The following is a 13,068-nucleotide window of genomic DNA, read 5'->3' on the forward strand; positions in this document are numbered from 1 at the left end:
AGATCCTTTTCCTCTGACTCATCACATCACCTACACCATCATGGTCTCCATGAAGTGCTATTTCCTCAAAGTCCATTCCACCCCATCGAAAAGAATAACCCTGTAACTCCCTACTTCCTTAACTTACTTCTATTTCTCTCATGGCATCTATTCACCTCCTGACTTTACTGACATTATATTACGTAGTTTTTAATTTCCTCATGGTCTTTGCTCTCCTAGAGTGTAGGCTCAATGAGAGCAGGGATTTTTGTCTGATTTGTTCACTGTTGTATCTCCAGTGCCTGGAACAGTGTCTAATACAGAATAAGCACTTGATACATAATTTGTTGAATCAAAAAATAAATGAATGCATTGTGAAAGTTGCTCTACTTTAATTTTTTGCCCTGGCGGATAGGGAACTTAGCAATAAATTCAATGGTGAGTCATAGTAAAGAGTAGCCTTCATCCTGAGCATATATGCTTCTTCCTTCTTTTTATATATTCAGATAGTCTATTCCTATTCTAATAACCTCATATATTCCCTTTATTACAAAATATTTTAAATCTTTTGTAATGGGACAGAAAGATACCAATAGGCAGGTAGATTGGGTGCCAGGTTGGGTGCATGGGAGGCAACCCCACAGCAAGTGGGAAAGGGTGTATTTGTTCATCAGCAGTAACGTTGAAGCCTTCAAGCTAGAAGCCCAAATCTTTGGCTGCCTGGAAAGAGCCAGAGGAGAATGAGCTAATGGGTCCAGCAGAGCCAGTGAAGGAGGGAAGCAAGTTTTACCTTTTCATTCCTGCAGTTGTTCAGCCCCATATTGTTCATGGAGGATAGTTTCCCATCAACACCATGTGGCTGTTGCTGTTGTTGCTCCCGCTGGATCTGTTCTCGCATCTTCCGAGCCTCCTGAATGGCTTTCATCACTGTGTCCTGATCTCCAAACAGGGCAGGGGAGTTGAGACTGGACAGGATATCTGCACACACAGGATGCATTATTAGAAGCTTATCAGGTTAGATGCTAACAAAATACTGCCACTATCCAATCCCCTGTAGAATGCTGCATTCTCCAGACAAAGAAAGGGTATGTTTGTTATTAAGAAAACTGCAATACTATACATAGACCACAGGGAAACCAAGCTGTGCTGGGTTTTTAGCCCTTGGAGGATACCCCAGCACTCCAGTCCCACCTCCTCACAGATGAGGGTTCCTAGATTCCAATTGTGTGTGTGTGTGTGTGTGTGTGTGTGTGTGTGTGTGTGTGTATGTGTGTGTGTGTCTGTCTGTCTTCTGGCTACATCTACCAATTAGATGGGGAGTAGTCGGGAAGAAGGGGTTAGAGACAGGTACAGAGATCTCTGTGCAGGATGCCTGTTACCCTGGGTATACTAATGCAAGAGAGCTGTCTCTGGCCTAGCAGAAACAAATTCTGTGAGGCTACATGTGTACATTAGTGACATCTTTATCTGTGTGCTCATATGTCCACTGCAGGAGAGAGGAGGCGGGAAGGAATACACTGCACTCCCCATTCCCCAATCACTGGCTGGTTAATGAAGCATTCTACTCATCATGCTGCCTCAGTTATTTACCAAGAGAATGACAACCCATTCCCTACCCCCAACCGAACACCCACTGCTCTCAGCTCCCTGTTTTCGTGATAGCGAGGCTGTATGTGTGGGAATGGTTTTCACATCAGTACAAAGCTCCAAGTACAGTGAGAATAAATATTTACTTTCATTATATTCCATGCAACTCGGAGGGGGAAAAATGAAATTAAACTAATTCTCCTCCATGGCTTCTATTTTACTGTAGGTTAAAATTAATACTTTATATAAGCTTTTCCAATTTTAGACAGAAAGAGGGCAACTGCTTGCTGATAGATTGCAGCTGCTATGGTAAAGTTTAATGCGATCCACTTGTTTGTATCCTGGTATGAACATTTCATAGCACATGTATGTGTATATGCATGCACACACCTCAGACAGAACAGAGAGAACCAGACTAGAGTCAAGCCTATGCCACGCCTCTACGTGTGTGCAATACATGTGCATATGAATGCGTTTAGAAAAAATTCCCAAGGCTGTCTATAGAAAATTATTTAAAAGTCAAACAATCACTTGTTAGGATTTAGAAAACCCATTATATTTTGCTCTGGAACTCTTCTGATAAAAACAAAACAAAACATTTCTATCCAATATTGCCTGGACAAAATTGTGATTGCTTCAGCCTATTTCTAGCTCATGATCCAAGAAATATGCTCTGCTGAAGGATAAACTCCATAAGAGCAGGGCCTGTGACATAGTCTCCTTTGTCCCTCATGATGCTCAGTATACATAGCAAATACTTTCCAAACAAAATTCAGAATTAGACTATGGAAAGGCCATTTCAAGATCAAGCCTAGGATTTATCCTTAAGTTGGCTTTTTTTTTTTCCTTATCTCAAGCTTCCAACAATCCAGCAACCATATTCACATGCTGGAAATGACTCACTTCTCTCTCCCACACGAGTATCACTGACTTGGAGTGAAAACCTCCTGGCCCCTCGAGGAGGCACTCTGACTCAAAATGAGAATAGGCTGCTGTATGAATCCTAATGTCCCAAATCTGAATGAGGAAAAATTATGTCTCACCATCAGAAGATTCACTTAACCCCAGCACAGTGCAGCAAACACTCCAACTGTGACCTCACATAAAACAGCACTGAGTTTATAGAACTCAGGTGAGAGGGCCCAGATTCTAGTCTTCTTGGCTTTACTAATTAATAGCTACCTGGCTGTGAGCAAGCCATTTTACCTGTAAGAATCACAGTTTACTTTATCATACAATGAGGGTAATAATGCACTACCACATAAGATTATTATGAAAAATCAAATGAGATATGTAGGCAAAAATGACTTTTAAACTGCACATGACTACACTTACATATTATTTTGTTTATTATAACAAGCATTTCAGGCTCTGGGACTCAATAAGGCAAGGAAGGTAATGTGAAGAATCTAAGTCCCCAATCCCTTGGAATCTCTGTATCTTACAGAAACGAAGAGGCTTAGTAACAACATGTTAATACTTATTTGGCACTCTGCTACTGACAAATGCTTTTACATTTATTGTTTCATTCCACATGTGTATGTAAATCTGTTGGTATTGGTTCAGTCCAGTCTTTTTAAATAACATGACTTCTAGGTGTCAGACACTGTTAGGCATTTTATATGCATTTTTCTCTCTTAATTCTCACAACAACCTATGAGCTAGGTAATAATATTCCCCTCTAAGAGATTAGGAAACTGAGTTCACAAATATTAAATAACTTTCGCAGGGTCACATAACGAGTAAGTGAAGGCTCTGAGTCCAAGTCTGTCTGATGCCAAAACTCATGTTTTTCCTCTATACTTCTCACTGGGGTATGAATGTCCCTAGAGATACTTGGCAATATATCAGAGAGTGTAAGAAACCAGAGGATCATTATGACATATCTTATCAGATACCAATCTTATTTCATATTATGCCATCGAAGCGTGTCATTCACATTTGTTTTAAAGCAAAACTAATAAGGAATAAGATGTAAAATTCACATACATTTAAAAAAGAAAATATAAAGCTTCAAAGAAACTTGGGACTTTTAGCAGGCAGCTTGGAGGTCAGGTCCCTTTAGGCCCTTGGAGTTTTCTTGATCACTCTCGTCTGCCTAGAGTTGCTTCAGCGGCAAAGCACTAACCAAACACAGAAATCCCCAAGTCTCTGATTTGCTAGATCTAACTCATCAGCATCTAAATATCCCATCCCAGCAGGATTTATATTATGACTTTTCCAAAAGTTCTAATCACTCCAAGACACCAAAAGGTGTTAGTTATGTTTTAGTAGAAAGGATTTTACTTCCCCACCCCCGTCCCCTGGACTAAGGAACACTTTGGAAACAGGGATCAGTCAGCACTGAACAGGTCTGCTTCATTTTTACCCAATTCATACATCTCTTCCTGTTGTTGACCTTTCCATTTACCTAAAGAGGATCCTCTTCCCAAACTTCCTCCAATGGGGCTGGGGATGCTGCTTTTGTTAGGCAGATTAACGGGGCTGGTTTTGCTGGCTGGGAAGAGACTCTGGGTGGGAGATGTTGGGGACTTTACAGGCTCGGCTGTCTTGGGTCGGGAAGAGAGATTTAGCGGCTGTGCTGCTGCTTCGTCCTACAAGAGTTTAACATAAATAATTATTAAAAAAGAAGACAAATGAAGCACATTATCACTTAGTAAGCCACAGTTATTTTACACCTCAGAGACAATGCCACATTCTCCTGCAATAATAACAAAAGAAGCTAATTATCTACCTCCTTGAAGATTCATCGGAAGGAAACCTCATTAATTTCCCTGTGTTATGCTTCTATTTACATTAACTGTGTAGTTGGATCATTCTTTTTGCCAAATTAAAATCTGAATTAGCTCACATTACAGCTTAATTTCCTAATGTGTTTTCAAGGATCTAAATTAACCTAGGGCATTTACAAAGAATTATTTAAAATTTCAGCAGCTCTGTAGTGCTTTTGTGTTATTCTCTCTGAAAAGTTCCTGCAACTATAAATAGGCTCTGCAGCTAATTTTTTAATATATATTTTAAATCAAACAATTGCAAGTACTTTAAAAATGGAAACACAGGCTTCTTCTGCTCTCCTGGGCCTCTGCCCAGGGAGCCGCATGCCACAGCATGGCTTCTATGTGGCTTTCTGGGTGTGGACACGCCTCATGGTCTATATTCTGGTCTCTATTCATGTTTAAAATTAATTTTTGCAAAGAGCAAGCACACATTATAATTATGTTTTACATACCATGCTATATGTAATTTATTTTTCATGTCTAAAGTGATGTTTCTTTATAATCTTTGCTACACATATTTACAGAGTGTCTATTTTAAGATGCCTGCCCTTCTATACCAAGCACAGTATTCACATATCTGGCTTGTAACTCTAGTGCAACCAGGAGCTTGAAAGCTAAGCTCCCTGCCTTTATTTTGTCTCATTTATCCTGCCGTTAAACACACATAACAACACGTCCATCATTCTAGAAATTTAGTTGTAATATAAACATGTTCATTTAAATGTTCAGTTTTAAGATCTATATTACTGTGCTCTAAGATAAAAATTGTTGGCAAATGTTAACTTCTGTTTTGCTTCTGAAAAGGCACAGAGAACTTGCTTTTAATGCCATTTTTTAAAGCACACAGTAGAGCTTGGAAACAGAACATCCTCCCCGTTGGCAAACATGTGACTTCTCTGGGGTTCAATTTCTTCATTGGTAGAAAAAGAGAGCCTGATTCTAGCTGATCTCTATGGTCTCTTCCTGTATCAATGGTCACTGTTTAAGGGGAGGGACAAAAAAGATACCAGAACAGACTACTCAAGAAGATTAGAAAGAGAAAATAGAAATCACATGCACAGAGAAGCCAGTATACAGCAGGCACTGTGCTAGACATTTTCACACATATTCACTCCTTTAACTAGCAATAAGTCTATGAAGTTGGGGAGTGCTATTCTAAATTGACAGAGGAGGAAGGGTCAGAGTGATAAAATCACTGTCCAAAGCCATACGTGGAGGGACAGCACTTGAATTGCACTTTACTGGATTCCAAATCCCAGATGCTCTTTCTATTAAACTATCAGAGAAAATAAGTCACTCAAAAACATAGTGAATATTTTCTTTTTGTCTTGGTAGGAAATAGATAATCCAGTACATCTGTTGTGATGTACATTTATCTATATCTACACGGAGGATAGGTCTCAGGAAACACAGTTATATCTACTATGCACGTCAAAAACATCTTACATGCTTCATTACAATGTATTTCTCTTTTCTCTACACTCAAAGGATATTTAGACTAGTTCCTTCACTCCTTTCTAAATAATAGTGATTTATATGCTAGATATTTAGTTTTCTCCATGTTTCTTTTATTTGGGGTTCACTGTGATTCTTAGATATCTGAGTTCAAAGTGTTCTTCAATGTTAAAACATTTTTAGCCATTACTTCTTCAAATATATTTTTCTGTTCCTTCCTTTTCTTTCTGGGGCTCTAGGAGCATACTAGGTCATTTGATGTCCAACAGCACTGATAGTCTTTTTTTTTTTTATTTATGTATTTCATTCTGGATAGTTTCATCATTCCATCATCAAGTTCACTAATCTTTTCTTCTGTGATATCTAATTGTTACTAATCCCATCAGTACTAATCCAGTATAGTTTTCATCTCAAAAACTATTTCTTATCTCCAGACATTCCATGTATGTGTTCCATGTCTTGCCTTATAATGCTCATATTTTCCTATCTTCTTAAACATGTGGTGTTTATAATATCTTTTATTTTTCAGCTTTGAATATGCTCTATTTATTTTCATAGCTCAGTAATTGCCACTTCCACCAACAACGCCACTGGGCATGGGAAGCATCAAATCCCTTGTCACCGTGGCAGGCCCGATACTGGTTCTCACAGCATGCCCTTAGCTTGACATAAATTTTATGGGTGTGTTTAGGGGGAAGATTTGCCTACCTTCTCATTTGGCAAAGTTGTAGTAGTAGCTGTTTTTACCATCTTAACTACTAATTCTATCATCTGTGCTATTTGGGGGCCTATTTCTATTGATTGAGTTTTCTCTTCATTATTGTTCATATTTTCTTGCTTCTATAAAAGCCTGGCAATTATTTTGTTAATGTTTATTTATTTTTGAGAGAGAGAGACAGAGCACAAGCGGGGAAGGGGCAGAGACAGAGAGAGACACAGAATCTGAAGCAGGCTCCAGGCTCTAAGCTGTCAGCACAGATCCCCACGCTGGACTTGAACTTGTGAACTGTGAGATCATGATCTGATCTGAAGTCAGATGCTTAACCAACTGAGTCACCCAGGTGCCTCAAAGGCCTGGTAATTATTGAATGGAGGCTACACACTGTGAATTTTACAGTTCTGGGTGTTGGAGTTTGGGCATTTTTCAAATATTTTGGACTTTGTTCTGAGACACATGTTCTGAGACACAGAAAAATTTGATCCTTTCTAGGCTTGCATTTAAGCTTTGTTAGGCAGGTTCAGAGCAGCCATTAATCTAGGGATAATTTGGTCCCATTACTGAGGTAACACCCTTCTGAGGAACCCTACCTGATACCCCATGCATCAGGAGATCTTTCCACTCTGGCTAATGGGAATACAAACCCATTCTCAGTGCTCTGTGAACCTTGTGATAGCTTTGCCTGCTACATCTGGTATTTTTCATTGGCCTCAGAGAGTTTCTTCGTATGCATATGATGATCAATACTCCACTAAATACAGGAGAATCCCCTACAGATTTTCAGTCCTCTCTCCCTCTGTGCAGCTCTCTCCTCTCTGGTACTCTACCTCACAAATTCTTACCTACCTTGGCATCCCAAAACTCTGAACTCTACGTCTCTATTCAGGGAGCTGCCGTGTTCCGTGTGGGTATCCCTCCTTGCACTCTTACCTATAAACAACCTTTTGACAGTAAACTGGAATAACTGTAGTACTTTTCTCATTTGTTTCTCTTTTCTCAGGAATCAGTGTCCTATATTCCTATCGTAAATACCTGAAAATCATTGTTTTATATATCTTGTCCTGTGTTTCAGTTACCTAAGCTGGAAGACTAAATCCGATCCCTGTTGCTCCATTATGGCTGACAATGGAAATCCTCCAGGTATTTTGTTAGGCTCTCTTGGTACACAACTAGATGCTTCAATTATAATCGCTACCACCACCACCACCGTCATCTTTATTACCATCAGATCATCATCATCATGATCACTGCTATACTAACATTAATGAAACACTCACTATGTGCGAGAGGACTTAAGACTCATAATAATATTAACTCCCATTTCTCAAAGCAGAAAACTAAGACTGAAAGAAGTTAAGCAAATTGTCCAAAGGGACATGTGGTAAAAGTGGTAGAACTGAAATCTGAACAAAAACATTCTGATTTCCAATATTGATATTTATTGTAGATAAAAACTCTCAGGGAAAGAAGGTACAATAAGATGATCTATGTTTAATTTTGTTACCTTCAGCAAACTATGCCTCGTGTCATGTGGTCATGTTATATACAGAGGGAAAGCAATGATTATAGACAGAAACATTTTAGTGACCATAATGCTTTCAATTAGCAAATTATGAGATTATTCTCAGAACTTCTTCATTAGTAGGCAGAAGCTTTTATTTTTTTTAATTTAAAACATTTGCTTTATGTCTTGGTCTATATATTTTTACCCACACATACAACAAACAATCTAATAAGTATAAGGAATGTTTCCTTTGTTATTAACATAAAATATAGTCAAGTCAAATTATATAGAGAACTCCCTAAGAATTTGCATGTGGTCAAGTGAGTAATAAAACTCAGTTGGCCCACAAAGCTGGAATGGTAAAAGCAGATGTAAACTTGAATTTAACCAGGGAACATTTTACTCATCCAGTAAAGACTTGGTTTGGTGCAGTTCCATTTGGCCAACTCACTTATAAAGTGACTTTTTCATGTTAAAATATCTAATACTCAATACTTCAAGTCAATACCGTCTGATAAGTTCATACTCTAACAACTACAATTAAACAAAGTGCTGTGGTTTGAGTTGTAGCGTTCTCTTATTCACAAACAGAAACTCTTGGAACACAAAATAGGTAGCTTGTTTCTGTAAGTAATGCTATCTTATTAAATGTAAGCTGCTCTTGTTATATCTCAGTATTTCTAACAACAAAGCATAAATGTTCATCTATGTCTTTGGAGAGTTTAAAGCATGGGTGGCATTAAATTAATTCCTTTGGGCAGGAATTTTGAGATACTCAAAATGTGGAGTATCTCAAAATTGCAGGCAGGAATTTTGAGATACTCAAAAACATTATGGAAAAATAATACATTTTCAGTGGCTTTGTAGCATTTGATGCTTTTTTGTTGGCCTTAGATGTTTCCTTGTGAAAATTTAATAATTGCAAAATTTCTCCAAATGTAGTACTTTGGGCACATTATAACAATACATCTGCGCTGGCGTATCCCTCCGAGTAGATAAGTCAATGATACAAAACAATTGTCTCCCTGAACTATATTATAAAAACCAACCAGTACCACCTATAGGTACCAGCTGCAGCACAAAGTTGGAGCGCATCATCCATCCATTTCCCTCTGTCGCCAAGTACCTCCTGGGTGCCACATTTTAAGACACTGAAAATTAGTGAGGAAAGGCATCTATCAATGTCCCAGCCATAACTTGGGAGAGCCTGCATATCCTCTCACAACTACCGGGCATCAAAGCATGAATAGATAATGATACCACTCATTCCTCAGAGCCCATTTTATAAATGTTTTCAGAGGACAGTCCTTTATCAACAAACCATATAAGGCCCAGCACTAGATTCTTTTCTGTCCCCCTTTTTAAAATCTAAAGTTTTGAGAACCTCCTTTTCCGGTACTGTAAGTTGGCTCCCACCTGTTTCAGGAACTTAGAGAGAAAGTGTCACAAATCTATGAGAAAGACTGGTAATAAAACCATGGCCATTCATGCCAATGAACATTAAAAAATAAAAGCCAGAATCCAAATGGGGAAAACTCTTGAGAAGTGAGTTTGCAGATTTAGGTAAAGCGCTCACAATATGGCACTATTGTTATCAAAAGGGAAACACCTGTTTCTCAGTGCTCAATCATGAAATTTACCATAAAGAGAAGCATTTGGGTTTCCTTTATGCTGCTATGCTTCCTGCTGCTTATTCCCAACCCAGCCTGGTTCACTACTTTTCTTGTGAAGCTGTTTTCCAAACTGTTTTCACAATCCTGCAAAGCAAGTACCTTAACTTGAGTTACAGGGCTGGTCCCTCTCTTTTCATTTTTTATCCCGGTAGGTGAGACTGCCCCTGCTGTGTTTGGTGGCTGTGGAGCTGATGGCATCTTTGCTCCAGGTGACACCTGCATGCTGGCCAGCTGAGCGGCATAGAGCTGCTGCAAAACAGGGGAGACAAACATTATCTCTTTAGATGCAGCCGAAATTGAGTTTCAAAAAACACAAAACAAAACAAAAAACAAAAACAAAACTTACCGTGTTGTTACATAACTACTCCCCTGACAACCTTGTGATTTCTCTCTCACTATCTTTTAAAAAGGGAATGTGAGAGCCCAAATAATATAAAGAAAGAGTACTAGTATGGGAGCCATTGTCTTGTTCCTGGTGCTTGTAGCAGTAACTTGATGAACGTGAACAAAGGATTCGGTTGCTCTAGAACTCAATTTCTTCAGTACAAAAAGGAATTTGACTAAATGGTCTCTACGGTTCTTTCTAGTGCCTAAAATCTTTATAAAAAGTTCTTTAAATGTCAATATGTCCATTCATGCAATTTTAATATTCATGAACTAAGAAACTAATCTGAACTTTCCTAGGGATTCCTGGAAGAACACTGTTCTTATTTAATACTGACCAAGCTTCTCTGGGGATGCTGATCCTTCCGGATGATAAGAATGCTGCCTTCAAGATCCCCAGGCCCAACAGCAGGCATTGTTTTCTTGGGGTCTTATTTCTAGGCAGCATATAAAATAATCCTCAAGAGAATATAGCCAGATTTGTGACCAAAAAAATGAAATGAAATGAAATGAAATGAAACTTCTCTTTCCTAGCACAGGATGTTAAATCCTTGACTGTTGTTTTATTAGCTTTTGGTTGAAATTGATAATAAATGAATGTGTTGATCTTCTATAGTTAGCCAGAATTCAGATGCCTCAGTCTTCACACTATTTAATGCTTGGGAACTCCATTCAAATATTTTCTTTTCTTCTTATAATCAAGATTAAGCCATTACCTTGACAGTCCTATGTGTATCATAATAAATAAGCTTCCTAGTTCATCAACCACAGAGAAAATAGCTCAAACTTTGTCATATTAGTAAGGGGGAAAAAAAAACAGGTGGTTTGTATGTAATTTCCAGCATTACTATCATTCAGATGGACAAATAAAAAAAATTACAGTAATCAAAAACAGACCTTTCAGCACATGTAATTAAATGAAAGCTTAATAAAGAATAATTTGCAAGAGCCAGATGTGCTTATGTCATGATTGTTGCTTTCTTTGGAACAATTTTTCTAATATAACAAGCCTCTAAAGAAATTAAAGTTTCATAATTCTGTATGTGCAATGACTCAGTGGCAAGAAAAATTCACAAGTAAGAGTAAGTCAAACTGCTAGAACTTAGGGGGAGAAAAGGCTGCCTCTTCTATTTCCTTTTTACTCTGTGGTATCCTTTTCCTTTGAAATTCAGCCAAGTGTCTTCAAAAGAGGGGCAAGTGAAGCTTCTGAAAATTTGCTTCTTGGATAAAGCCACTGATGAAAAGTTTGGTATTGAATGGAGTGAAGATGGTTGAGAGCTGAGACAGTGTTGGCTACATGGTATCTAGTATCATGACTAACGTGCCCTACGACTGAGTATTAAAGAGTCATGAAATCTTTGAGAGGCAGGAGTCCTTAAGCATCATTTATGCCTTCATTTTACCTCAATAATTCACAAGATCAGACGATCTTGAGTCCTCCAGGGAACTTCAACTAGTGGAAAAAAAAAAAAACACAGGAAAAAAAAATCCCTGGGAACAAATCTATTTTTTTAAAAGCTGACTAAATTCAGAAATCCTTCAGCTTGAACAAGATAGTCGCTTTTTAGAAATAATGTTAATTGCTTCCTCTAAAGCTTTGATAATCATTTATTTTATATCTCTCTCTACTGGTTTGTACCTATGAGAGGAATGACCCCAGAAACACTGAGATTCCTCAGACTTGGGGTTCCTCAGAGTTCCTTGTGAGCTGCCATCACTGATACAGTAGAAGCAAGAAGGGGCATCTCCACACACCACAAAATTTATAGAGCTGAGTAAACTGGTCAGTAGGAGATCAGAAAAGATTTAGTAGAATAAGCTTCGAAATAAAAAAAAACAGAAAATAGAATATGATGTAAAGATAGAAGGCACTCATGAAAATAAAAATGTTCACAGTCTGTCTGACAAAATGTATAATTTTAGATATAAGTACCATGCTTTTCAGACTGAAGATTGCAGATCTGACCTGGGTAAAAAAAATGTCGTTCATTGAATAGGTATAGGCTTGCCAAATGATTTCAAAGATAGCTCATCTTCTAAGCTAACACTAATTGAATATGTTCTATATGCAAGGCTCTGTTTTAGGAGCTGTGGAGGTTTCAAAGTCTTGGAATAGGCATATAGTTTTGGAGAAGATGTAAGATATAGATCCTTAACACCTGACATGCACCTTTTTTTGTGGCACTTACCACTGTTTTTAAACCTGTGCTTAGTTGTGTATATATGTCTTATCATGCTTGATAGACTGTAAGCTTATCGAAGTCATGATCAACCTAATTATTTCTGAGGGCAAGAAGAGAGAATAGTACCTTGCAAATAAGAGATAACCAATCAATATTTTTGAATTAACATACTATATAAAATCACTGGATGTTAAGAAGGAGAGATATTTTCTAAAAATGAGGCGAAAGAAGTAGTACATGATTATATTTATCATACATAATGAATAATGTTATGGTGTTGCGTTTCAAAAATAAATTAAATAAATTAATTAATAAATTAAATAAATAAATAAATAAATAAATAAATAAAAGAAAATAAGCCCAGCCCAAATTAAATTACATTGTTTCAAAAGAAATGATTCTTTTGAAGTCATTTGTTAAAACGTTGACTAGAAAGCTTTTTTAATAACTGCTGGCTTTAGTCACCTGTCTTAAACTTTTCTAACACAAATTCTACTGCTTGAGCAGCAACTGAGGGGTGGTATTGATTTTTCTTCTTAGTTTACTTATAAATTTAAAGTTTCTCTAAATGATACCACATCCTTTTTGAAAGAACAGAAAATATTAGTTATCCAAGTAAATAGCTTTAGTTAGAAAAGTCCTTTGCAGACTAATGGTTTGGGAAAGGAAAGGGTTAAGCTCTGGTTAACGATTACGCAAGAGTTTACAAAAATGTCATAGGATTCTGAGATCATAGTTCACAGACACAATGATGATAATAATGAATATTCATTTCCAAACACAGTTGAGGTTTAAAAAACCAACACTG

The 13,068-nt window shown here is 37.6% G+C and overlaps 1 protein-coding gene across 9 annotated transcripts in view; it reads right to left on the bottom strand.

Annotated features, from left to right (window-relative positions):
• The window catches only part of SOX6 (SRY-box transcription factor 6), a 373,444-nt gene that overhangs the window by 80,446 nt on the left and 279,930 nt on the right, over window positions 1–13,068 (bottom strand). For all 9 annotated transcript variants that reach the window (XM_047070868.1, XM_047070866.1, XM_047070864.1 and 6 more), the window contains 3 exons: window positions 9,793–9,942; window positions 3,977–4,160; window positions 770–957 (listed from right to left, as the gene is read on the bottom strand). In XM_047070868.1, the coding sequence (XP_046926824.1) occupies window positions 770–957; window positions 3,977–4,160; window positions 9,793–9,942 (522 nt within the window). The remainder of the gene's footprint in view (window positions 1–769; window positions 958–3,976; window positions 4,161–9,792; window positions 9,943–13,068) is intronic.

Source organism: Lynx rufus, unplaced genomic scaffold (assembly GCF_022079265.1).
Source record: "Lynx rufus isolate CCGP_SWC_20201006 ecotype Redwood Valley unplaced genomic scaffold, mLynRuf1.p SCAF_9, whole genome shotgun sequence".
Taxonomy (NCBI): domain Eukaryota; kingdom Metazoa; phylum Chordata; class Mammalia; order Carnivora; family Felidae; genus Lynx; species Lynx rufus.